The 27,885-nt window shown below is 40.6% G+C and overlaps 1 protein-coding gene across 3 annotated transcripts in view; it reads left to right on the top strand.

The window, feature by feature from the left end:
- The window catches only part of Adcy8 (adenylate cyclase 8), a 217,365-nt gene that overhangs the window by 145,889 nt on the left and 43,591 nt on the right, over positions 1 to 27,885 (top strand). For 2 of the 3 annotated variants that reach the window (XM_028876027.1, XM_028876025.1), the window contains 3 exons: positions 12,554 to 12,654; positions 20,932 to 21,133; positions 23,116 to 23,205. In XM_028876027.1, the coding sequence (XP_028731860.1) occupies positions 12,554 to 12,654; positions 20,932 to 21,133; positions 23,116 to 23,205 (393 nt within the window). The remainder of the gene's footprint in view (positions 1 to 12,553; positions 12,655 to 20,931; positions 21,134 to 23,115; positions 23,206 to 27,885) is intronic. The other variant, XM_028876026.1, reaches the window with a different exon arrangement.

Below are 27,885 nucleotides of genomic sequence, written 5' to 3'. Positions count from 1 at the left end.
GAACAAAAATGGGTCTATGTTAGGCAACACATGCCTGGGGTTGAGTTTGCTGACCAGGGAAGGTTCTTGCAGAACAGTTAGAGGGTGATACTCTGGTAGACATGAGATCTGCCCACTGATGGACCAGTCATGTGGCAACCTAGCATGTGCTCTATGGTTCTCAGTGATGAGGGTACTATAGCACACTTAAGGAGATGTTCAGTTCCCTCTGTGATGTTCTAAAGACTTTCCTCAGTATCTCTCACCCTGAGATCCTCTCTGTAGACTAGGTTAGTGCTAAGCAGGGAATATGTAATGAGTGGTTTCAATTAAGTATCTACAGCTGACATAAAATAACAAAAAAAAACATCAGAATAAATTAGATGCTATCATACAATTCAGCTTGTACTTGATCAAAAGAGACAGAGAGAAACAGTTGTGAAGCCCCGGGGACATGGAGTGAAAGTAACTGTGATACATAGGCCAGTGTTCTTGCTCATAACACAGCCTCTGCTCAGGTTCCCAGGGCTTACTTCTATGGGTGCTTTCATGAAGAAGAAAAGCTTGTCCATCCTCATCCTTTGGGAACTTGAGACAGATAGATGAGGCAGAGAAAAGGGTTGAGGTAGGAAAGTGCCTTAGCAAAGTGAAAAGACAATTCTCAGAGCACAGGATGCTAGATTCAGAGAACAGGATCAGTGTGGTACATCACCTTCTTGCATCCTTAGAGAAAAGTCTACTCTCACAATTACAAAGAGAACATCGACCATTCCAAAGCCAAGAATCATATTATATTGACTCTAGGGATCATCAACTCAGAAACAAAAATTATACAGTATTAGAAATCTACAAAAAGCACACAACACACACACACACACACACACACACACTCATGCATGCTCACACACACATGCACACACATGCACACACATGCACGTGTGCACAAGCAGACACCATACACACAGAGCCAAGTTAACACAGTCAGGTTAAAGATGAGAAGAAAAAAAATCTGCCCAAAACATAGCAGCAGTGAGGAACCCATATGCCTAATCCTGTCAGTGAGTAGGTAAATAAAAAGAATGCCCCAAGATCTAAATTTCAAAATGAAATCTACACAGGTTTGCCCCCAAATTCACAGTCTAGGTGTGATTTAAAGAAAAGCCTCAGGCAGAAACTTTAAAGTGGTACTGGTTGATACTGCCACCTGGTGGCTAGAAGAAACAATCACACACCTCCCAGGGAAGAATTGCGGGGTTTTAAGATTCCTGTGATATCAACAGGCACCCTGATTTCAGAGGTGTCTAAATGTACGTGCTATCAAAAATTCACATTTTAAGTAAAACTGTGCAATTGTAGCATTTTAAACACATAGATTATTTAAAATTGCAAAACCCCTATTTTCCCCACTGCCCTACTCTAGTTTTTAAAAACAAGTTTGGATCATAAAAGCAGTTCTCTAAAAGAAAAAACAGAAATGGAAACATTGAATGTACCCTTGCAGTTTTGTATGGAGTAAAATGCTTCATTCTGTTTAGGCAACATGAATAAAAAGGAATGGAAATTCGGTCATCTCTACCTTTATGAATGAATCACAGAGCATAAAGCTCCATTGGAATGTATTGAGATGCCATTGCTTCATCATAGCTTTTAAGAACTGATATGTTTATTAACAGTATCATGTGCAACAAGGCTTTTATATATCTCTTAGTGTTGCACAAGCAGCTGCTGAAAGAATAAAAAAATGAAGAGAGGACTAGAAAGGTGGTTCTGTGGGCAAAGTGCTTGCCACACAAATGTGAAGGCTTGAATTCATATTCCAAGAATCTACAGAAAGCTAAACATGATAACAAGCACCTGTAATTCCAGTGTTTATGGGCAAGATGGGAGGTGTAGACAAGAGCATCCACAGAAACTTCCAAGCCAACAGCACAGCGTATGCAGTAGCAAACAGAAAAGACACTTGTCTCAAACAAAGGGAAAAGTGAGGACCTACATCCAATGTTGCCCATTCACACACACACACACACACACACACACACCATAGAAACATATAAACACATACACAAGGAAAATGAGGAAAGACCTGGGGTGCAGAGATTGAGGAGGATGGTCCCACTTTCCATGACTTACCTCAGTATCTGACCTTGTTTAGTAAATTTTCAAGAGGAAAAGCTAAAGTTCTCCCTGATTCCCACTTTGGAATTCACTGTGGGGAGCTCCTCTCCTGCTCCCACCTCCACCAATGTTTTAGACTAGGTCCTAGAAGCCTGTGCCATGAACCTGTGGCTTAGCTACATTTGGACTACACATTTACCTTCTCTGTTCCTTGGTTTCCTCCTCTGTTAAATCAGAACCTTGGACAGATCTTCCACTGTTCCAATATGTTCCTAGGCACCATTCACATTTGGCCCCTCATCCCAAAGCCGTTATTTTCACTCTCATCATTTACTCATGATGCATTCATTTCCTGTGACAAGCCATAGAACACAAAAGTTGGTCTTGGCCAGTTCACAATCTGTGCTCAACAGTCTCACTTACCAGCAAATTCACGAGGACTTTTTGGGTAGAGCTCTGGAAGGCAGAAAGGAACTCAGTTATCAAAGATCCCATATTTCATAGAGAAAATTTGTGTTTCTTTAGTAAAGCTAAGTATTTTCCAATGGGATTTACACATCCTGGGGACCACCAAAGATTAGGACAGCAGAAAAGAGGTGTAGGATTGAAACATGTTTATTAAATGCCATTGGTGATATTAGGTTTTTTTCTCACATAAAATGATACATCCGCACAGGAGAGAAGGCTCAGTGGGCAGTGCACTTGCTGTAAAAGAATAGTGATCTGAGTTCAGATTTACAGAACCCGTGCAAAGCTAAGCACATAGCTCATTGCTGAAGTGATATGAAAGGCAGAGATGCCTAGAAGCTCTTGGCATGGTGTACAAAACAAGGTAGAGGGTGGGGACTACCAGCAAAGTTTGTTCTCTCACCTCCACACATGTGCCATGGCACATGCATGCCCACCCTCGCATGCTCAAGCATATGTTTACATTTCATACATATGCACACAAACAGAGAAAGAGAAAGAGAAGAATGGTAATGATGCATTTTTAGTAATAGTATTTTACACTAAGTACGTGAGGAAATAAACAGATCTTCCTTGATCTTTTAACATATTTACATTTTAGCATCAGCCCCACCCCCACCCCCGAGGCCTTAAAGGGATGTGTGCCTATGTGGTTATTTGTGCATTTTTATAAAGCAGACTATTCTGTGCATAAGCGCCAGAAGCAGTTTTAATTATTCTGTGCTTGAGTCTTTTTCCATATTGCTATTTAATTAGACTATAATTTTAGTAACTGTATGCTGTCCCATTGTATGTGTAGACCGGTTTTTTTTGTTTGTTTGTTTTTGGTTTTTTTTTTTTTTTTTTTTTTTTTGCATTTTCAGTTTTTCACTACTGTGAGTTTCCTGCTATGTCTCCTTCATGGCCATTCTCATGGTTAAACACATTCATGCTCACTCTTTACTTAAGGTGATATCCTAAAGACACAAATAGAAGATGTACCTCTAAAGTATTTCATAAACATTCTGAAATTTCTCTGAGGACTGGTGCCTCTATTTTCTTTAAAATATCAATTTGATAAAAAGTAAACAGTATCTCCTTGTTGATTTTTGTTACTAATCGTGATTGGGGTTGTAGACCTTTTTGTATGCCTTCTGGTCTTCAGATTTCTCCTTTGGGTGACATCCCTTTTTCTTAACTCCCTATCTTTTATTGCAACATCCACCTTCGTCTTGGGAGTTGTGAGCCTTCATCATCCAATAAGGAACTTAGCCTTTGTGGGATCACCCATCTTGCTTCCTTCTGTTTTTTTATAGTTCTTACAGGAAGGTAGTACATCTCCACTTCTGGTTCTCATTCACTTCTGGAACAAGACTTTCTCTGAATGAAGTTTAGGATGGAAATGATAGCTAATTACAATTACAGATGGATGTCCCTGTCTAGAGAAACCTGCATAAAATCTTTCAGCCTAGGGGGAGAACTTACTAAATACAGTGTTCCATAAGCCATGTACTGCCCCAGAATGGGACAAGTCTTTCATGTAGAATAAAAATCAGGATATGTTAAATATATATTCTGTAATGAGTTGGGGATTTTGACTTTTGATGTTGGCATGTTAGTAGGTTAGGTATTAAAATCAAATCATATCAATGAAAATGAGATTTCCTTCCTTTTTCCAATTCTGACATCATCTATTTATTCTGAAACATCTCCCTTTGAGAAAGCCTCTTTCTGTATCTATGCTAATTCTCCTCATCCTGGCGGATAGTTTATAGACTGCAGAGTTGCCTGGTGATCTGGTCCAAAATGCAAGTGCGTGCTGGTCAACTGCCCTTATAATTCTGATGTGCAAGAGGATATGCATTTCAAGACACATTCTTGGAGGATTCTGATTTTCTGAATTTTCAGCCACATTCTTTTGTCCTTTGGCTATGTGGGCATGATGGGAACTGGCTCATATGAAAAGATCCCTAGGTCAACACTTGAGCCAATATTAACTCTGACATCTTTTGAGAAAAAAGACCTTGATTCAAATTCCCCTTTAGAAATAAAATCAGGCATAAAAAGTTGCTTATTATTTGATAGTAGCAGAGACAGACAGGTTGATAGCCTTCTGTCACTCCAATGGATTTTTGTACTCAAGCAAAAATCCTCATTTTTTTCAAAATATTTAATCTTTTGTTTAAAAAGAAAGGAAGAAAGAGCACAGACCTGATCACCTAGTAAATATGACTTGAGCTCAGTACCTGTTAGTACAAGCAAGGAAACAAAACAAAGAATTTGACCTCATTGGCATGCTTATAATCATCTGCCCATATGGGTTAGTATGATAAATTAAGGGCTGGCAAGATGACCCAGCAAGATGACTTGCTGTGAAAGCTTTCAAACCTTAGCTTGGGTCCCCAGAGTCTGAATAAAAGCTGGACATTTAGTGGTAGCATCTGTAATTCCACCACTCTTTCAGGGAGATGTAAAGCAGAGACAGGAGAATCCTCAGAGCTTCTGGACCAATGATTGGACCAGCTAGCCTGGCATACAGAGCTGGAGGATATGAAATCATACACTATATATTTGAATAAATCAAATATTTTATAGCAATCTAAACCTGGATGATGGTAAATGCTCAGAATAAATTTTACAATTCTCAAGCTATTTAAAGAAACTATTTAATGAAAATCAATAAAAGGTTCACTCTTAATGTCCTTTATCCTGAAGTATCAGGATTCCAATCTTTATACACTTAACTGAGCACATATTTGTCATTCATTAAGAGAGGTATTCCCATCACTGCCTCTAGATCACTGGAGCAGACACATTGGATACCTTGGCTTCTAGGATGTGTGCTAAGAATGAGAAAGAATATTTATTTAAGGGCATCCAGTGCTTAAGTAGCTCTAAATGCTGTGTCTCTTCTTATGAGAACAAGCCATCCAAGTGTTTTCATATCTTTCACAAATGAGTTTCTTCATGTTCTTTCATGAACTTCTTTAATTTTATAATTTAATTTAACTTTACATATCAGCCACAGATTCCCTTGTTCTCCCCCCTCCCCACCTTCCCCCTAGCCCACCCCCTATTCCCATCTCCTCCAGGACAAAGACTCCCCTGGGAATTGAGTTCAACCTGGTAGATTCAGTCCAGGCATGTCCAGTCCCCTCCTCCCAGGCTGAGCCAAATGTCTCTGTATAAGCCCCAGGTTCCAAACAGCCAGCTCATGCACTGAGGACAGGTCCCAGTCCCAGTGCCTGGGTGCCTCCCAAACAGATCAAACTAGTCACCTGTCTCACTTATCCACAGGGCTTGATCCAGTTGGGGGCTCCCCAGCTATTGGTTCATAATTCATGTGTTTCCATTCGTTTGGCTAATTGTCCCTGTGCTTTTTCCAATCTTGGTCTCAACAATTCTCGCTCATACAAACCCTCCTCTTTCTTGCCAATTGGACTCCTGGAGCTCTACCTGGGGCCTGGCCATGGATCTCTGCATCCAGTTTCCTTAGTCATTGGATGAGGTTTCTAACACGACAGTTAGGGTGTTTGGCCATCCGATCACCAGAGTAGGTCAGTTTGGGCCTTCTCTTGACCATTGCCAGTAGTCTATTGTGGAGGTATCTTTATAGACTTCTGTGGACCTCTCTAGCACTTTGCTTCTTCCTATTCTCATGTGGTCTTCATTTATCATGGTCTCTTATTCCTTGTTCTCCCTCTCTGTTCTTGATCCAGCTGGGATCTCCCACTCCCCTAAGCTCTCTTTCCCTCGACCCTTGCCCTTCATTACCCCCACTCACGTCCAGATTGTTTATGTAGATCGATACGAAAGCAAGAACTGTCTTTCTAGCCACCCTTCTTATTTCTAGCAACTCCATCTGGCATAGCTCAGAGTGTTTGATCAGTTCAGTTCATGCTCTGCTTGCCTGGGTTCCACTAGCCATCATGTTCTGGGCTCTGGAGAAAGACAGAAAGCCACAACTTCTGTTCTCATGAAATTTACTCTCCTTTTTGTAATCTTGGGCCAGTCACTGACCCTCCCATCCCAAAAATGGGTATCAAAGTGCCCATCAGTGGTGACGTTGATGTGCAGAAGAAATGCAGTGAATGCTTGTGTGCCTGCAATAAACTGCTTCTGAGGTAGCAGCATTACAAGGAAACATATTCATCTAGCCCTTGCCATTATGTCAGGCTCTATCATAAGCATTTTATACTTGACACCTCATGCATTGTTATAACACCTCTTGTGTAGGTGTTAGTTTTACCATTTGACAGGTGTAGAAGCCTCAGAGAATTTGAATACATTTCCCAAGGCAGCAGATATGGAATTCAAATCTATTTCAATATGTCTCCTAAGCCCAGACTATCAGGTATATAGCATTAAAATCCCACATTTTTCATAGTGCCTGCTTTTCATGCAGTTTAAAATAATTTTGTGATACAGACAGTAAATGATACAATACACAAAAGTGACCATATAGCAATTCATGTGACAAAGACCTTGAAGGAAAGAAAAAAGTAGAATGCAAACTCATGAGCATGTGTTTTATCCTCTACCCACCCCCTACATAGACACATATGTATACACATATACAAATGATTCACCACTTGTTTTTGATAGCGTGGAAAACACTGAGAAACACTGGCTATCACTAGGGCAACTCACCCTAGTTCTGTGCATACATGAGTCAATCAAATAAATGAATAAATAAATGCATGAAATATCTTTCCTCTTAGGACAGTGAGAATAGGAACAATGCTGAGCTATGTGCTTAGAAGAAGGCAAAAGGGTTAACAGTCAAGAATTTAGTCATATAATGAGATGGTTTTGAAAGAGCAGAAAAAGAAGAGATAGCTCTTAAAAATACTTAAGGTGTATGAAGTTAAATTGAGAGAAGCTTCACACTTTATGCCCAAATCAGCTATTAGATCTTACTCATTCTTATTTAACAAAAACCATTATAATTTTCATGACATGAACCAAGTTCTGTGCTGGATGCTTGCAAACATTTGTTTAATGTCACCATTTCCTACCACATAAATGCTACTATTTGTCAACCAAGAACATCTTTAGATAATGCTTTGGCTGAGTAAAATTGATATCTTATGTGTTCAGAATTTCTTTCAGTTGTCCGTACACTTTATAAAGAAAATCAAAGTTATGAGGAGGAATAACTGGTTTCAGTGAAGATGTATCAGACACATCAGAGCACTCCCTCTTACTGTAGACTCTTGAGTTGCTATGACTGAAAAAGAATGGAAAGGGAGGAATTTGACCAAAAAGGCTTGGGAAAGGAATGAACTTTCTGGTGGGTTCTGATGTTGGCCTCTACAACACAGTAATAAGCAAGCATACACATCTTTTCTTAGAGATAATCAGAATTTTTTTCACATCACTTCATTCCTTGTTCAGATAGTACAAGTTGGAACACAGAGTATCAACCAAATGCTATCAGATGTTGTTGTTTTCATTTTTCTAAATCAGACGCTGCCTCATCATCCTCATGATCTCATTTTGAAGGCTATTTTGAAGGAATGATTCTCTTGTAACATCTGGTTTATCTTAGTTCCTTCTTGCTGTTCTTGTGAGTCTTAAAACAGCAGAAGTATTTAGGTCTCCTTTTCAAGTAGGAAGGACAATTTTCAAAGGGGCTCAGAGAATAAATCTACCCTTATTCAGACAGCAGCTTTATAGGACCCCTCATCCTCTTTACACCTTGTAAAATACTGCCATTTGTACCAGCCTCTAGGCAGTCAAATGATTTCAAGGGCCATTTCACTTGTGTATTTTTATTAGACCAATTAGCCATCTCTTGTCCCACAAAATCAGTGGCTTTTAGAGCGAGAAATACCATTTCAGCCTCCAGTGATTGAATGTAGAATGGTAGAATTGAAAAGATTTCATCCCGAAGGTCATTGACCCGTTCCATTCCTTCTTGTTAAAGCATCATTGTCAGCAACCAGGGCCTTCCAAACAAAGAACATAGAGGAGAGATACTATTCTTTTGGTTTCACCGTGGCTTGTGCAATGGTCAGTCCAACACCCTAACCAAGGATACTACGACTTACAGTTGTATAGTTTGGAAGCAGTGTGTCTTTCTGTCTTACACATCTGACATAGCTCATCTCAGACATGTGTTACCATGTTTCTTTGTGAGTCATCTAAACATGAAAATATGTACCTTCACTCTAGCATCAGGTTACTTGGAAGAAATGAGGTGGTACAAGATTGAGAAAATGATCACTTGTAGAATTGTTGTTGCTACCGATGATTTTATTGGACTAGAAATGGAAAAAAGAGAAGACATTACTTAAAAACTTGCATTTCATGGCAGATTAGATGTGTGTTTTGTTGTGGCTATTCCCTTTGTCTAAATAATATAATGTAAGGGTGCTCTGGGCCATCACCATGGAAGATAGTTCACAAACTTAACTGGAATAGGGGTCAAATTACTCAATTCTCTACACAGAATCAACAGTTTCTCCCAACTGAGACTCTCCTTTAATTCAACAATCATATTAATTTAGACTAATGAAAGATGTGTGAAAAAATCCCCTTTCTTAAAGCTAGTTTTATCCAAAGATGGGATGAAATTTTAAAAAAGAGTTTATTTATTCTATAACCAGAAATATCTAGAACTGAGCCAACACTTATTTCTGAGTGGTATTACTGAGAAATATTGGTGGTGGTAACAGTTGAACAAGGACATGAGAAATATTGGTGGTGGCAACAGTTGAACAAGGGCATAAATGAACATAACCCACTTCATTGATGAGATTCATTGATCACAATGAGACACAAAGTGCACACGGTTCAACTTTGGAGAGCTATCTCCCCCATTACTTTCACTGGAAGAGCCATCCACACCATGTGGGGAGGTCAGAATATAGTTAGCACTTTTATTTTGTGTTAGAGATGGAGAATCCTGATAAGTAGGATATTTTCCTTCCTCCTCACTAAGAAATATTTTTGGGACTGTCTCAAGAACAGAGACAGAGAGAGCAAGAGGCACTGTCCATCACATCTCCAACTACCTTCACTGACCATCCCTCTGTGGATGAAGAATCCAGAATGGATTTTTCTTCCACTTAACCATGTAAATACTTGTATTTCTCAGTTTCCTTATGATGAATCTAGAACCCATTGACCCTTATGATTCTGACTAATTCTAGAGTTAACATTTCAATAGATTTCAGGGTCAACATCTCCAGACATGAACAAAATGTGGCACAACTCCTTGATTCATGCCTTCACAAGACACTGTTTTGAGCACTTTGTGCATTTAAACTCAGGTTGGTTTTCCAACAACCCTTGTGAGTGGCTCCCCTCGCACCCATTTACTAGGTGACAAAAATGAGATATAGAAAGCCTAGTAGATATACTCTCAAGTTCCATAGCTAATAAGTGTTGAAGCTAAGGTTCAAAAGCAGGTAGTTGTGCTCTGATTTACTCCATAGTCATAACTGAAATATGGAAAGATAAATGTGGTCAGATGAGGACAGAATAGATGAGACAAAGAATGTCTAATTTGGGAAAGCATGTAACAAACCCAATATAGCTAAGCACCCAAGAGGTATAGACATTCACAAGTCAAAATAAAGTTCAGTGAATCAGCACTCAGTCTTGATACTCTAACATTCTGAGCCAATTAGGAATTTTCTTTTCATAAGCCTTCTCTCCTTGTATTTCAAAGTCACAATGCATTCCACTCTGAAACCCAGTATTCTATGTTTGATTGACATCAATGGCACAGATTTTTCTTTTTGTGGCTGTGCAAGGAACTAAAATTCAAACATGAAAATAATAGAATGTTTTAGCATTGCAAACCTTATATGTCCCCATTTTGCAGAAAAGAGAAGTGATCTTCAAAGAAATTAGCTTTGTTCATAGAGAAATATGGGCAGGGCTGGAGACAAAGTAAGTCTCCCTACTTGATTCCACCAGCTTGCCATCTGAAAAAAGAAATGAAAAGCACAAAACTTCCTTCAACTTTAGTGGGGACCAATGATGAGTATGCAATTGTTTAAATGTCATCAGTAAGAAACTTTCAGGAAAGGAGTCACAGGGACAATTTGGTATCTACTGGGAATGCTATTCTCCCAATGAGAAAGGCCAGTGAATGGGAAGGAACTCTAGATAAGAGTGAAATTTCAGACTTAGGCACTGGAGAATTTAAGCAGAGTGTGTTTATAATCTAGAATGGCCTGCCCAGGCTTACAGACAGAAAACCTGCTTCCCTGAAAAAGCAGAGGTGGTCACCTGATGGTAATTAGCAGAAATTTGAGTAAATGTAAATAAAGTATGTTACAGAATGGAGTCTAGAATTAGGAAGATGATGGTCTATGAAAACTTCAAGAGGCTGGTATGCTGATGATAATAAGGGTGATGATGGTAATAATGATAAAAATGAAGGATTATATATACTAAGGATTGTGGATTATGTTTGTAAAATCCCAATATCAAATCTATATAATCAAATTAGTTATCAGTCAACCAATAAAAAATTAAATTGTGTGTAGCCAGATATCATAAGGAAGTCAGACATTTATCTCCCTTCAAATTATGTTTTATAACTAATTCATTTTGGCCCATTGGGTAACTATGATTGTCCCCGGCGCTAGGCAGCACTATTGGTAATTATTAATAACATGGATTTTTTTCTCAAGTTTTATTAGGACACAGAGTTTCTTATGGAGATTTTTTCAGGGTTCCTGGACCACCTCCAGATACTTAGCAGATTGTCAGCAGCTTAACAGAAGCCTCAGTGCTTGAGAATGAAAAAGGCAATTCTCTGCAAAAGCAATAGATGTGCATTCACTGAGCAACATCACCTCACCAGCTACTGGTCATTCCCAAAACCTTTGCCATGACTCTGACCCATAAGTTGCAGTCTATAACCTAGACCACAACCAGAAGTCAACCCAGTTTCAAAATCCTGTAACTGTTATTTCAATTATTAGTCCAATAAAATGGACTGGTATTGTCATTTCACTGACCTGACTTAAACCTTATTATCAGTTGTGAGCAAAGAGCCTAGAAGTTATGAGAGAGACATTGACTAGCTACCAAAAATTCAAACCAAGGATTACAAAGTTGTAGTGCCAGGTTTAGCTTTGTGCCTCTTCCCTCATCCCAAACGAAGAGTCTGCATTCTGTGTGATCCACAGCAATTCACTAGACTTTTGTGTCACTAAGGCAAAATGAGGGACTTGGCTAAACCTGATTGTAATGCCTTTCACAGTTTTTAAGACCTCTCTCCCTCTTTCTAAAATATTATTACACTATTTAGTGACTCTACAAAAGTTCAGAAAATGAAGAAAGAGTGAGGCAAATACAAATATCCAACATTTGATGAGCTTTTAAAGCCAACAATGAAATTACTGAGTATTCTGGGTAATCTAATAATGTTACCACCACTTGCCACAGCTGCCTAGAATGGACAACAGACAGGCATCAGTCTAGTAGCCTATCAGCCTTGACTTACCTTCAGTGAGACAGGAGGCTACACCACTGGAGGTCCTGTGAGCTGCTTTAAACTCGAGATTCTATGAAGTTGTTCTCAATGGTTCTTATTTAAAGGAAGGTAGAAAGATTCCCTGGTAACACATTTGTCTATGTCCCCTCACCCCACAAGAAATAGAGCACCATCCTTAAATAATTTTATTTTGCTTAGGAAGAAAGTCCCCAGGAGTTTGATCTGCAATGTACATGGCAAGGACTCTTCTCTTCTGTTAAATGATAGAAGCTCATGAAGCAAGAGCTGGAGAAGCTCATAAACCCTTATAGGCCCTTTACTATGGAAGGGGTATATTAAGTCCTGGAGTTTCAGAGGAAAATTAGTGGGAGGGATGGAACTATTGCCCTGTGGTGATTTCAGAAGATACAGTTTCCTACTAAACATTTTCAAGAAGCTATTGCATTGTTGCTTCCTGCTGCTTTTCCTTAACCTCAAACTGATGACACTTATCTCCTCCAAAACCTTAACTCTGCTACAAAATCATTGATTCTACTTTTTTTTTAATTACAGTATTCTCAAATGAGGGATGAAGTATTCAAGTCAAACCTGGTCTGTGCGTTTATAGTTCTTCTGTTTATCACTGCAATTCAAAGTTTGCTTCCTTCTTCAAGGTAAGTAAGAAAGAGCTAAGATAGCAGCTGAAATGCCTCTGTGAGGTGCTGGGCCCTGAGCTGGAACAATCAAAGGTTCAGAGTTTAACATGACTGGGTCCAGGCCCTAAACCTAAGTGCTCAACAGTTCTGGGTCTATTCTGCATAATATTCTCTTAACTCTGCCCAGGCAAAAATCTTTCCTAATATTAATGAAATAACAGCACAAACTAGAATAGTTTGCATCCCTACTGAACATTGTCTTTTCATTCATTGTCAAATCATCACTTCTAGGTCAGCAAATTTGAAAGTCAACACTACAAACACTTAGATGTAGATCAGTCACTGACAAAACACTTTACATACAATAACTCAAAAAAATCTCTGTGACAAGCTTACTGGGTAGCTACTATCAATGTTGTCTTTATAAAGAGAGGGGACTTGAGGCTCAGAATGCTAAAACAGTTTTCCCATTTGAAGCATTATAAACTTAATTCAAGCACAGTAGATGTAGTTCCAGATCGAGGGTTCCTTACAAAGGCTGGGGCAGGAATTGTATAAGACAAACCTCATGATGGTGATCTTGTTTGTCTACTTGATTGGGTTGAGAGACATCTAGAAAATTGGGAAAACACATTTTTAGGTGTGTCTGTGAAAGTGTTTTCTGAGATGACTGACATGTGGACTGGTGGACTGAATCAAAAAAGTCACTCTGAATGCAGCAGTACCATCTAATAGACTGCAACCCATATCAAACAAAAATCAGATAGAGCCAGCTCATATTACCATACATTTGACTCTTGTCAAGTGATGTGTTTGCTGCTGCTGCTGCTGCTGCTGTGGACATCAGACCCCATATTCTCTAATATTTGAACATGAACTTGAACTTTTCAGGGTATCTCAGGCTAACCTCTGCCAGGGCTGCACCATTGATTCTTATTGTTCTGAGCAGTTCATTGACTGAGCAGTTAATGTTTCCCCTGGTTTTCCACCCCACAAACAGTCACTGTGGGACTATTCACCCTCTCATACTGTAAGCCAATCTAATATATCTCCTATTACACTCATATATTTTATCCTTTACATTCTTCTGAAGACACCTGATGGATAAACAATACTGGAATAATTTATTCTATAAAAAAGGGCCTTCAAACATTGTTAGAGTCATGTTAGAAGACATCAAAGATCACAGAAAGAGCTATAATTGTCATAAGATGGGTGAGTGTTAGCCTTGGAATGAATAACTAATAAGACATTCAGTAAAAACCTAGAAAATACATTGAGTTTCAATAAGTTCACAATGTGCTTTAAAGGCAGAAGCAGATAAAAAATTAAAAACATTTTCTATCTCTTCTATATGAACTGAACCACAAGATGACCAAACAATCAAAGAGAAGAAACATCATACAAAGTATTCCAACCAAAAATAATAACAAAAAGGAAATGGTAGAACTAAGGTAGCACCATTTTCCCGCTCTAGTGAGTTAAAGGATGTAGGCACTGAACTTGAAAGAATGGGATCCACACAAACAGGAGACATGGCCACATCTTCCGATGAAAAGACCTAGAAAGACCAGGAGAGAGGAAGCCAGGCTTGATATCCTGACTCCTTGGAGAAAAGACTTGGAACCTTTCTTGGCTACTAGATGGACGGAAGTCCCTGATCTTAGCTTCCAAATGCAGTTTATAACTTCTCTACAGCCACCATTCCCACCCCACTTTCTTAGGGACCAGGAAAACGTGACCATGGAAGAGATTGCCAAGCTGAAGTCTGAGCAGGCAGTCTCCATATTATGGGACCTGAATGGCATATTCGCCTTCAGGACAGCAAAGCTTTTTTTTTTTTTTAGCATGTGCTCATTTCCTCCAACAGAATTTGCTACTGATTGGTGCTTTGTGATGACACAGAGTAGGTGCCATTCCCTTGTACTCTTGTAATGAATATTTTAAGGAAGTAATCTTTACTCCAATGACCACAGCTAATTTCCTTCCTGTCCTTGAAGAAAAAAAACATTAATGAACCCTGGCAAACGTAGGCAGTGCTATCCCAGTTTTTCGCTTTACTGTTGCATGTTCACAGATGTTCCTTTCCTAGAGGGGTAAACTGAAGAAAGACTAGAAAATGCCTTTAAATACCTTTTGAGAATATGGAAACTAATTATCTATATCTGCATGTATCCTACTAATTAGAAAGAGAGAGAAAGGAAGGAAGGAAAGGAGGGGGGAGAGAGAGAACTACTGAGGGAACTAGAGGAAAGGAAGGAGAATGCTGAGCAAGAGAGGGAGGGTAGGAAGAACAGAAAGAAGGACTGATCTGACCACTTTCAGTGCAACTTACAAATTGTATGGTATTGCACGTTTAACTTCTTTGACCCCTAGTTTCCTTGTCTATAGAATGGAGATTGTGAGTGGCTAGAGAGACTGCTTAATGAGTTAAAACACATACTGCTTTTACAAAGGACTTAAAGTTGACTCCTAGCACCTACATCAGGCAGCTCACAATCACCTGTGACTCCAGCTCCAAGGGATCTAAAACTCTCTTCTGGACTCCAGGGGTATCTGCACCCATGGGCACACATCTACACACCAACACACACATATGTACATAATTAAAAACAGAATAGATATTTTCAAGAATGGAAATAAAAATGTCCTCTTCTCAGGACTGCCACAAGTGAATCAACCATGTCTATTTGGGGGCAATTCTGGCTCTCCTTTCTCATTCCCAAGCCACATGTCATGTGTCTGTTGAACAAGCTAAGAATACCAACCTCTCAGAGTTGCTCCAGGATCAAATGTGAGATTGCACTCACAGGCTATTTGCAGATTCTGAAGTTTCATACAAATGTCGTCTTTGGGTACAATCTGAGGTTCTGAATTCTATTGAACCACAAGCTGCTGTGGACTGACCACGCCTCTCCACTGATCTCTGCCTCTCCAGCAAATGTCACATTGTACTACCAACTAGATCTGGATTTTAAACACAGACTTCAGAGAGTAATTAGAACTTTATGTCCAGAGAGGACCCAGACAGGGCTGTTTGAAAATTCCTTGTCATTCTTTTGGAGACTCGAGTTCAGAAATGAAAGGTTTCCTTGGCTCTCCTATGCAGCAACAACACAAAAGCAATGTCAGAACCCTTGGATGCCTGGATGGCTCTATAATTAGATGAAATCTGCAATGTGATGCTATAATGTTTGTGTGTGCAGAAATAAATGAGCACTGAGGGGATGCTGGAAAAAAAAAACTTTCAGAGGAATCTTACATGTAGTACCAGAACCCAGTAGAGAAAGCCTGTCTTAGAGTCAATGTTCTTCTCACATATCTTTAAATACCTTTAATATTCTGAACTTCACCATCAAGAGAGACTCTTTTATTTTATTTGAATAGAGTAAATAGGTTGCTCTATTTAACCTCAGAGACTTCTTTAAAATATAAAGCTAAAAGTTGCAGTTTTGTAGGTTTTTTAAAATGATGCTCAGAGGAATTAGTTAATTTCTTCGAGCCTGAGAGCTATAGGGTCCCTTTGGAACTACAGGTTCAAACATAGAAGGCTCTTGTCTTATCCCTGGGTAACTCTGCCAACCTTTCACATCATTTCCCCTTTCCCAGTAAATCCAAAAGAATGTCAGTTAGGATTGTGGCACATTTAGGTGGTTTTCTGTGAAAACCCTTCCCTGTAATCTTCAGTGTGCCCTCATGACCTCCTGCTCCCTGAAAACATTATGCAAAAGCCCAAGAGTGAAATGTACCACAAAGCGTTTGTTTTATAGATTTCTAAACAAAAGACCACGCAAACCTGCAGCAGCAGCTGGGATAGACTAAGCCAAGAAACCATGTGGTCTCCGTGTTTGTTCCTTGAATCTCCACGTGCCCAGAGAACTGTCCTCAAACTCCATTGTGAGACCTCTGCTCTGATGCTGGGGAACCCCAGTGTAAGACATATCCACAAGTGTGAAAGGGGAGCATTAGCATGCCCCTTGTTTGGGGAGAAGGTAGAAAACATGCCTTGCTTGGGGCCATGGGCAGGAGTCTTTCTCCAGTAGAGGCTATTGAGGATAAAGAGGGCATCGCTCTCTACACAGAAAACCCAAGTCAATAACTTCACTGACCACCTGCACACTTCTCTGTATCTCTTTGGTCATGGAAGAACCTGAAGTACAACTGAATTCTACAGGATGAACAAGGCATGCCCCCATTAAACTCCTCACAGAAGCAGTAGCATAGGATGGCAACCTTCAGCCCAGGACTATAAAGCCCAGATTACAAAGCCAAGAGCCATCCTTTTGGTCCCTATATACCCTAAAGTGGTGGCCACTTAAGCCTTTGCAGATCGCCTGGGCATTTTTCAGACTTGCTCTTCCCAGTTTACTTCTGCCTCACCCTTGGACAAGGGCCATGCTTAATCTCAGTGGCTGCTGCACATCATGGGGACATGCCAGCTGAGTAATTGGCTTCTTCTTCTCTGGTGGAGCTGTCTGACAAAGTGATCCACCTGCGTTCTTCGTATGGCCTTGTTGAGTGCCAGTGAGTAACGCAGCCTTTTTAGGGAGTGTTTCTTCATTCCAATGGTGTCGGGGGGAGTCCCATCTGCCTCGAGCTCTCCAGGAACACAGGGCTGCACAAACTTGCTCTTCCTATCCAGAATTCCCACAGAAATTCCTTGTGAAGATGATCCATAAAATCCAAAATGTCATTTTTAAAATTCTAAAAATAACAGCTAAGGCTGTGGAAGTATCATTTTCTAGCCTTCCCATTACTTAACTGTGTAAAAGTATAACTGTCTGGCAGGCTAATAATAATAATAATAATAATAATAATAATAATAATATTCCACAGAGACTTTTGGATCCCCTTCCTGGTGATCAGGAAGGATATTGAAATATTGGACCCTAAGAAAGTGGAATTTCCCCAGGAATCTTATGCTGGAAGAGAGACAGCATAGAGTCTGGGCCATGGAGGAAGCCTCCCAGACAACCCTACCGGAGAGAGAATGCTGGTCCATTTAGATATACTTAACTCTGACTCTCACTTTTAAGTACCTCAACCCTTCTTTAAGACTCTGAAGACAGGCTTGGATGAGGAACGAGTCACCAGATCTCTTGGCAACGCGACCACATTGAATAAACTTTCTTTTTCTGCCTGTCATTGTTAACGTAGTTGTTTTGATTGACTTATGGAAAAAACGGTGGCTTGTTAGAACATGGGAGATGACCCCAAGTCCAGGGACAGAAGGAGCTGATGTGTCTGGCTACTTCCTCTTTGTCAGTTTCTCCTCCTCTCACCCTCAGATACCATGAATGGTGCTGGTGTGTCTTACCACATTTCTTCACATCGGTTTGATTCTTTCACTTTTTTCAAGCCCACCAGCTTCTGGATAGATTCATCTTCAACCTTACTATTCTCCGCTGTGCACAGTCTTCCTCAGACAATTCTCTCACCACCAGGTCTTCAACCATCACTGCAGGCCCAGGAAACCACAACTAACTGTCCTTACAGTGCCTAATGGTACTGTACAACATATTTGCAAACAAATGTCAGCTATTTAACTTTCCCCTAATCACTTCATTTGCTAAGTATTCCCAGTTAAGATGATAAACACATTACTGACATCCTTATTTTCAAGAACACCCCTATATGCACCCACATAGCACTAACTAGACTGTCCCCACAGCTTTCTCTGAACCTTTGTTCCCTGCATTCCTCCATTGCTGAGTCCTGTCTCAACTATCCAAATCTCCTTCTAAACAGCTGTCTTTCCACTATCTGACTATGACCTTCCCTGGTTTGAAATCTTGAGCCTGTAGGGCAAAGCTTCCTAACACACAGCAACTTCTGTCTGCCTTCGCAGCTTTGCAATTTGAGTTGTGTGCTGGCTGGTTGTATATCAACTTGACACAGGCTAGACTCATTAGAGAGATGGGAACCACATTTGAGAAGTATCTGACTGTAGGCAAGTCTGTAGGGCATTTTTCTTAATTAGTGATTGATGGGCAAGGGCCCAGCCCATTGTGGATGTTGCCATCCCTGGCGTGGTGGTCCCCGAGCAAGCCAGGGGAAGAAAATTAGTAAGCAGCACTCCTCCATGGTCTCTGCATCAGCTCCTGCCTCCAGGTTCCTACCCTGCTTGAGCTCCTGCCCTGACTTCCTTCAGTGATGAATTATGATGTGGAAGTATAAGCCAAATAACCCCTTTTCTCCCCAACTTGCTTTTTTGGTCATGGTGTTTTATAACAGCAATAGTGACATTAGTTAACACAGGTCATTAGCAAACTCCAAGCACACTGGCAGTGCTTGTTTTGCTGCCTTGATCATGTTCTCCCTTATCTCTACATTATAAAATAAAATTCTCTTCATTCTGCAAGGTCTGCCCCAAATGTCATCTCCTTGTTAGAGCCTCCCTGGATTCCCTTTCTTGCTTTCCAAATAATAGCTCTTTGTGACTTGTTATGGATCACCACAAATCATACTATTTTGTCATTTGTATGTCCATATTCTCTTCTAGGTTACGATCCCATAGATGATATGAAAGATACGGTTTTAGTCCTAGTATCTTGATGCCTGCTCTATGCATGAGAAGAAAGCTTATTTAACAAATATATAGCATTATAAACCACAGAAGCAAAAATAATTACTGGAAACATGAGCATATCATTCCCTAGAGATTAGAATGGGAGTAAAGTGATATAGCATTGAGGACTTTAAATTCCAGCATCAACACTCATCAACTGAATTACCCATGAAAAGCTACCTTCCTATGAGCTTTAAACCCTCATCTGGAGGAAGAAAATTCCTGTTGGTTTCTTTTTAGGAATGGAGATTAGATATCATATAAAAGGGCCCTATGGTGCTGGCACATAGAGCTCAATCATCATTCAGGCAGAAGGAGAGTAAGTGTGAGTGTTAGTAAATATAGTTGTATAAAGAACTAGCATATGGAAGATCTTAAAGCAGATAATTTTAGGAGAAGACAGAAACTCTCTGGCCTCTTCTACAAAGGCACCCTTTAATAACTTGCAACAGTTTGCTGGCTGAGGAGTAAGAAGATAAGAGATGATAGCGTAGGTCACAAACAGCCACGGAATAGAGGACAAGGGATCAAGGATCAAGTCCCAAGGAGAGGAATAAACATGCTTTGTGATGAAGTGATTGATAGGAGAGAAAATGGTCAAAGACAGAATATTACTAATAGATTCCTACATTGATGGAGACACCCCGACACCATGTAGAGGTTTGCAATAGACACTGGCTTCCAAGAGACAGAGGTCTCATGAAACCTTGAAGCATGGGATGTAATCTCAGAAGGAATGTTGAGGACTTGGGAAGGAATCCTTACTCTTGCCCTAAGCTACACCTCTTACTTATAGATCCATTGACATAAATACATTTCATAAAACCATAGTAATCATTAACCCGACTGAATACTGAGTTGATTTGTGGGCAGGAGAGTAGATGGAGAAAGGAAGAGTCATAAAACCTTCCATGAAAGTGAAAAGGATGTGGTGGGCTTCTCCCATAGCCAGAGTAATGACATTGATGGAATGCCATGGTGGAATGTCTTAGCAGCAGACACCATATAAAAGGGGCTGAGGCGCGTTGGGTAAAGTAATGGTCATCCAAGTGTGACTGAGGGCTTGATTTTCAGATCTCCTGGTAAATGCCAGAGGGGAGTGGCAGGACACTGTAATTCTAGCACCCAGGAAGCAAGGGCAGGGCATTACCAGAGCAATGTGGCTACCTAGAATAGGTGAATAGGCAAGGTACAAGATCTAGTGATTTTTCTGTATAGGGCAGAAAGTTATCAAGGAAGGCATCTGATGCCAGCCTCACCTTCCATGCACATATGTGTGTATGTACAACCACACCATACATTTGCACCTACATACATGTGAACATGCATACAAAGTGTATGCACACCACACACACATATTCATGCCCCTCCCCCCCAAAAAAAAGAAGAAAGAGAGAGAAAGAAAGGGAGAGAAGGAGAGAGGGAGGGAAAGAGGGAGTGAGGGAAGGAGGAAGGAAGGTAGGAAGAAAGGAAAGGAGGGAGGGAGGGAGGGAAGGAGGGAGGGAGGGAGGAAGGAAGGAAGGAAGGAAGGAAGGAAGGAAGGAAGGAAGGAAGGAAGGAAAGAAAGAACAGAGGGAGAGGTGAGAGACAAGGGGAGAAAGAAGAGAAGAGATAAATCAACTGCACACACGATGGGGACGGAAAAACATGAACAAGGTTGCTAGGGCTGTTTCGGTGGGGATGAGGTGACCTGTGCCCACATGACCTGCATTCTGTGCTTCCAACAGGTTGATGCCGATGACCATCCAGTTCTCCATTCTGATCATGCTGCACTCTGCCCTGGTCCTCATCACCACAGCAGAAGACTATAAGTGTCTGCCTCTCGTGCTCCGCAAAACCTGCTGCTGGATTAATGAGACCTATCTGGCTCGGAATGTCATCATCTTTGCTTCCATCTTGATTAACTTCCTGGGAGCCATCCTAAATATCGTAAGCATCCTCCAACCCCCTCAGCCCTGCAGGATCTAGGGTAGAGTCAGGAATTAAGAGCTGATGGAACCAACAGCTTCTTGCATGGCCCTTCCTTATATTTATGTGCCTGTTCAGCCCCAAGCTTGGGGATGGAGGGCAAAATAACAGCCCCTGTCATAACTGTGTATCTTTCTGTGGGAAAGTTTTCTTTGACCCACCAGGGGAGCTTAGTCACACCAAAGGACCTTCACAGGCCTTCAGTTTCTATACTGTCAGTGCCCCATAAATTACAATGGTAAATGAAAGTTGTGATTTATTTCTTAAGTATCAGAACCTACCTACTATGTGCCATGCACTGAAGGAAGACCATCACATATTTTTCCTACTTAATCCCCATATAAACCCTATGAGGTAAGTCTCATTTATCCCCGCTTTATGGCAGAGGCAACTGAGGCTCAGAGATATGAAATAACTTACTAATAAGGTCTGTCTGACTCCATGATCTGTGCTCATCCTAATATGCTAAAATGCATCTCTGGGAGTTGGGCAGGACGGGGAAATGAAAACCAAATAGCTGACACTGATTGAGTACCTACTATGTACAACAGGTGGGTATTATTCTCCATATTTGATGGATGAGGAAACTGCACTTCAGAAAGGTTGAGTACCTTGTCTATGACTTTCTAAGGGCTCATATTTGATGGGGCACATAGAAATCAGATGAAACCCCAACTGCCATAATTTGATGATTCACATTTCAATGGTTTTGTTTTCTCTATATAGTCAGAGCATGAGAGCAACCGGTGTCTTCTTCATATATACAGTCTGTGTTATCTCTGGCCCAGGCTAGATTTTAGAGGTGCTTGTCTTAACCTTGGCATGTGGAGTCAGTCTGCTTGAGGCATCATCTTGTGGATAAAAGTATCATTGTACTCTTTGGGCCATGAGATAATGTCCCTGAGCATTCGGTGACCCAAGCTATAGACTCTTCAAGTTGTTTGAAATCTGACTTAGAGGCTTAGACTGCCTCTAGTTCACTGGTTTAAGCTCTGTAGTTGACCTTGTTGTAAAAGACTCAAAGGGACAAAGAAAGGGGAAGACATCATCTCATGATGTGGTCATCCAATGATGGTTGTATAGAGCAAGGCAATTGAAATTGATGCATATGGAGTCGCTGATCCACATAAAGTGGTAGCTAGGATCTCCATTCTTGATGAAGTAGATTTTCTGGGGTGCAGGATTTGGAAAAGACCCCCAAAGGCTCTAGGTTGTGATCACTGCATCCCTAGTGTGGCAGGAAGCTAGGAGGCTTTGGAGTCAGATAGACCTGTGTTTGATTCTCAGCTCTATCAGTCACAGGCATGGTGGCCCTGGACAAGTTACTTTACCTCTCAGAGTTTCATATTTCTCAGTTGTAAACTGGGGATAAAAACAGCAGCTACCTCACAAGATGGTTGTGGGGCTTTTTAAACAAAGTGTCTGGCACAGAGGAGGTATTCACCCAATGGATGTGACCCTGGAATGCCAAAAAGCCTTCAACAGTAACACCTACCCTAGTGGATGCCCATCACGCCAATGTTAATAATCTTTCTAGAAAACGTGCCCCTTCGGATCCCTTAAATTCTCCCAGCTTTGTATCTGGAGACAGGCTATGAATTCACCACAGACCTCTTCCCCCATTCTCCAGCTCTCTTCTGTGCCCCACAAACACACTCCAGTGTCCCAAAGTGACAAGACAAACAGCCATCTTAACCCAGTTTCGTGACTAGCTTACAAAAGCTTTTTCTGAGCCAGTGCTTATTTTTTAAATAAAAGAGGTGAAAGGAACTGGTGCCTCCCTCCTGGCAGGCGAGCCCCTCTAGGCCCTCCTACCCCTGGCTTTGACTGAAGGCCAGCAGCTGCTAGCACACTGCTCCGCTCCCAACACTCACACTGACTGTTGTTCCTGTGTCTTTTTTGTTTTTTGTTGTTGTTCTTTTATTTTTTTTTTAAATCCGCAGCTGTGGTGTGATTTTGACAAGTCGATACCCTTGAAGAACCTGACTTTCAATTCCTCAGCTGTGTTTACAGATATCTGCTCCTACCCAGAGGTATTTATTTGCAAGCTCCCAGTGGTGAGAGGTAGACATGAATACCTCCACCAGCACAGGGCCACAGGACTGGGCAAAGGGTCTTAGAGATTGCTCCAGAACCCATGTTCCTTCTGCCTCTTCCTCCTTCCTTCTTCTCCTCTTTCCACCTTTCCCTTTCCCCATGCCATCTATTTCTCCATCCTCTTTCCTGCTCCCTCCTCTGCATCTTTCCCTTAACCATCCTTCCCTCCTTCTCTCTCTATTCTTTTTCCTTTCTTCCTTTTCCACCTTTCTGACTATCCATTGGTCTATTTCTTTAATCTCTTTCTCTGCTAATCATTTCATCCAAGCTCACCTAAAAACCCTGCAGGAAAATATGTCAGGGTCTCTGTGGTCAAGTAAATGTACTGCTCCAACACCGTTAAAGGGGAGGGAAAGGAGGAAGAAGGAGAGGAAGGAAGGAAGGAAGGAAGGAAGGAAGGAAGGAAGGAAGGAAGGAAGGGAAGAGAAGAAGGGAGGAAGGGGATAAATAAAATAGAATAAAAGAAAGGCAGAAAACTACAGCTAGACTTAATTCAAAGTGGTAGGGAGAGTTTCCAGAGTGCCACTTGGTCTGAAGACATCCTGTCAGGATGCCTGTCCTTATCATGCATGTTTAGCCCTCTCTCTCAACCACAGAGCCATTTTTCAATCCATGGGCCATATGGTCAGTCTACAGAATCTGTTAGTCTGGACCTGTGTATATTAGAGTAGAAATTCTAGGCCAAGAAAGATAATAGCTGGTAGCTCTGGAAGACCCCCAACTAATCCTGTATTATGAAGACCAGGGATAGACATGTTCCTCTGAGAGGTGGCAGACTTGGAGAGCTCTCCAGCATGTGAGAAGAGAAAAGGCCTAAGTAGTCTCTCTGGGTCTAAGAATTGGACTGGAAACCATTGAATCCTCCATGTATACCTATGAAGGAGAGGCTGCTGCCGCCACCATATTATAATAATAAAGCTAGTGTTCGGAGAGTAGCCTGCTCAGTCATGCTCCTACCTTACTGCTTTGCTTCTTTCTCACTCCTTCCTGTCCTTTCTTTCTCTTTTATACAGTCATAATGGCTTGGTAAGGGCACTTGTACTCTAGGTTCCTTATTCTTTATCCTAGTCTGAGAAGGCAAAACCAGACTCTTCCTGGGGATGTGCAAGAATGGATGGGGGAGACCACACAGCCTGGTTCCTCCTCAATATCTAAGATTCTGTGTGATACCAGCTTCCTAAGAACTTCTTGGTTTGGAGACCATAAGGGGTACCCCAACAATGAGGGGAAAGGAAAGCTAAGATGCAGATAGTCAGAGCTAGCTAAGCTGGATTTCACTTCTGATCGAGCTGGCCATTACTTTTCCTGGTCTGTTTCCTCATCTATGAAGTGGGAAAATGACGACTTGCTGTCTACTTACTTGGCAAATACATAGCTCCTAGCATGTGTCTGGCATGAAGCAGGTGTTCATAGTGTGCTAATCTGTGTTCCGGTCACTCTAAGTCAACACTCTGTACTTAGATACATATCTGAGCTTCACATCTCAGGACCAACGCATTCACAGGTTTGTTTTTGTTTGTTTTTGTTTTTTAGCTCCAAGGACAGGGTGGGCATGCTTTATGATCACACAGCTTTGTCTCTATGCCTCGCTTTCCATAACTATAAAATAAAAATAAAAGTAATTCTCACTGAGAAGTTATGAAAATAAAGTAAGTATATCCACAAAATGAACTTAGAGAACACCTGGCACAAAAACAGGATCTACTTATTAAATGTCTGGCATTACTTACTATTTCCTGTTGAAAGATCTTGTGTGTACTATCAATATATATTATAAATAAGCATACTCAAAAGTGGAAATGTGTTCATAAATATACTCTAAAATAGAAATACAATTAAAAAGATTAAATGAGCATAAAGTGGAGATTTAGAGCCTTCCTGTACAACCGATGAGTCATCTTACTCCAGGGTCAGCACACTTCAGTCAAAGAGCTAATTCGTCAGCTGTAACAACCACTTGACTTGATCTATAGTTCGCCACTTCAGTCTGCACGTCTGTGTTTCTCTCTAGGCTCCTGTCTGCCAAACTAGAAGAAATTAGACATTCAGAAATTCCAAAGGCTTAATCTAGCTCCCAGCACTCACAAGGGTCTGTCTCCAAGCCAAACGTGCCACTTCTCTGGGCCTTGGTTTCCTCTGCTATCAACATATTTGCACATCATCCTTTGAGAAACCATGCCTGGTTGAAAGCACGCTACCAAATTGGATGATCTGCTACAAACACAAAGCTGTTATATGATGCAAAAAATAACTTAGTTCTAAATTGGAAGCCTGTCACTTACTGGAAAAGAGTGCAGATAAAGGAAATGGGTGAAAAGAAGCCATGTCCCAACTGAGGAAGGAAAAGACACTAGTCTATAAAATGAATGCAGATCACATGTGTAAACCCAGAGTGTTATCATCTTCAATCCTGAGAACTTACTCATAGTTCTCAGGAGACTCATTTCAGAAACAAACCTCTTTACTTTGTTTCCTATCTGCCCAAGAAGATCATTGTTTGTAAGAGCAGCCAGGGTTTGCTATGGTCCAAGAGAGCTGGTTTTCCAGTAGAGGTTTGGGTGTCTGTGTCCTGCATCATGGACTCACATCTTTGAGTCCATCCAATCTTCAAGCCTTTCCTTTCAACCACATCATGCATACTGATGGCATCATCTTAGTACACACACACACCATTCTTTGTACCTTAATTTTTCCAGTTACGATATGTTTCAAACCACTTCACATCTATAAATTTGTTAAGAGTAGAAGATAAATATTGTAATGTTACTGTAAAATTACCCAAAGACTGACCTCAGGGCAGAACATACTGTCTATTTAACAACATGTAAGAGAAAGAAGGCATCCTTCTGATAAATAACAGGCAAGATCTCCCTCTCCACTTGGGACAAACAGAAACAAACAAACATAACACATGAAACAGTAGTTTTCAAGATACTGAAGCCCAATCGATGAAGACAGCAATTCCCAAGAGGTAGGAAGCAAATGATGTGAGTCCTGGGAGGCGAACCCAGTTGAAACATGGTGACTTCTTGCCTTGAGAATAGACAAAGGAAGAGTCAGCAGAGAGCAAGGTGGCTTAGAGGTTGCAGAACGTAACACATAGAGAAGAGAACAGCATAGAGAAGGACTCGGAGAGCTGCAGTGTCCAATCAGCACATGCACATGAGAAACTAGTGATGGGAAAAACCATCAGAATTAATCAGTATCTACAACTCACATGGGCCTAAAATAGTGTGTGACCCCTTGCTGACTAAAACACATCACAGTCCACTGGCTACTCGGCAGAGCAGGGGCTAATGGTTTCAGTAGTGTTAAATGTCTATTCCTAGATTACATTCTGCTCTGATTCTTCCTTCAAAAAGTTATAAATGCATATTCAAAAAAGAAGCTTTTTTCCTGTAGCTTTAGTATATTTCAGAATGAATGCAGAAAATACTCACAGGAATTTAAAAACACCCAGGATTTAACAAAATTAAATTCACTGTGGCTAGCATTCCATCAATGATGACCAGACATTAAAAGGAAGGAACTATGGTTGATAATGAAGGAGGGAATCAATGAATGGAAATCAAGCCAGAACTGGATGTTTATGTATAATTATCAAACAGGCAATAAAATAATTTTCATTATTTTATTCCATATGTTTAAAAAACCTGAAGGATATACATAAAGTCCAAATTGAACATTTAGAAGTAAAAATACTAAATGTGAGCTGAAAACCACACTGGAAGGAAGTTAGTAATATTAGGCATTATAGGCAAAAATAAAAGAGGAAAACTGGTGAAATAGTAATAGATGTGTCCAAAATAATTTACAAAACAAAACAGAGCTTAAAACCAACATTAAGTCCAATCTTAAGCAATGAAACACCTGCATAATTGGAGTCCCCTCCCACAAGAAGAAAAAAGACAAATAATTAATGAGCCTTTCTGCCCAAATTTGATGAAAACTATAAATCAAAAGTCCCCTAAACAAACGCCAGGCACAAGAGACATTAAATACACACACACACACACACACACACACACACACACACACACACACACACACCATAATCAGATTGTTCAAAAATAGTAATAAAGAAAAAAATAAATAGTACGCAAGCAAATCCTGGGTAGATATGTTATACACCATAAATGGTTAAAAACAGATTTTATGAAAAGGCAAACATGACAGTTTGAATTTAGAGTAAATCAAATTAACATTGCACCACAGCATGAAACACAGACAGACAGACAGACAGACAGACAGACACACACACACACACACACACACACACACACACACACACACACACAAAACTTCTTTTCTAAGAAAATTTGACCCACTAACCAGCTCAGAATATCAGCCCAGGAATTCCACAAGCACCAGTGGTGACCCCTGGATTATGACATCTTCAATTCTGAACATGCAAGGAGCTCAGGCTGAGGTTCAGTGAGAGCAACTTCATCTTTTGCCTATACACCCTTACTTTAGCACTTGCTGCATGATCTGGAGTTACTGTAGACCAAGTTGTGTGTGAATCAATCAATGTTTGAATTATTCCTTTAAACCATGGTGACTTTTGGAAACTGACAGCTTGATTCCTCTCCTTCTTGCAGTGTGAGTTAAGAATG

This window comes from Peromyscus leucopus, chromosome 20 (genome assembly GCF_004664715.2).
Source record: "Peromyscus leucopus breed LL Stock chromosome 20, UCI_PerLeu_2.1, whole genome shotgun sequence".
In the NCBI taxonomy this organism is placed as follows: Eukaryota; Metazoa; Chordata; class Mammalia; order Rodentia; family Cricetidae; genus Peromyscus; species Peromyscus leucopus.
This window is presented reverse-complemented; position numbering and strand designations above follow the sequence as displayed.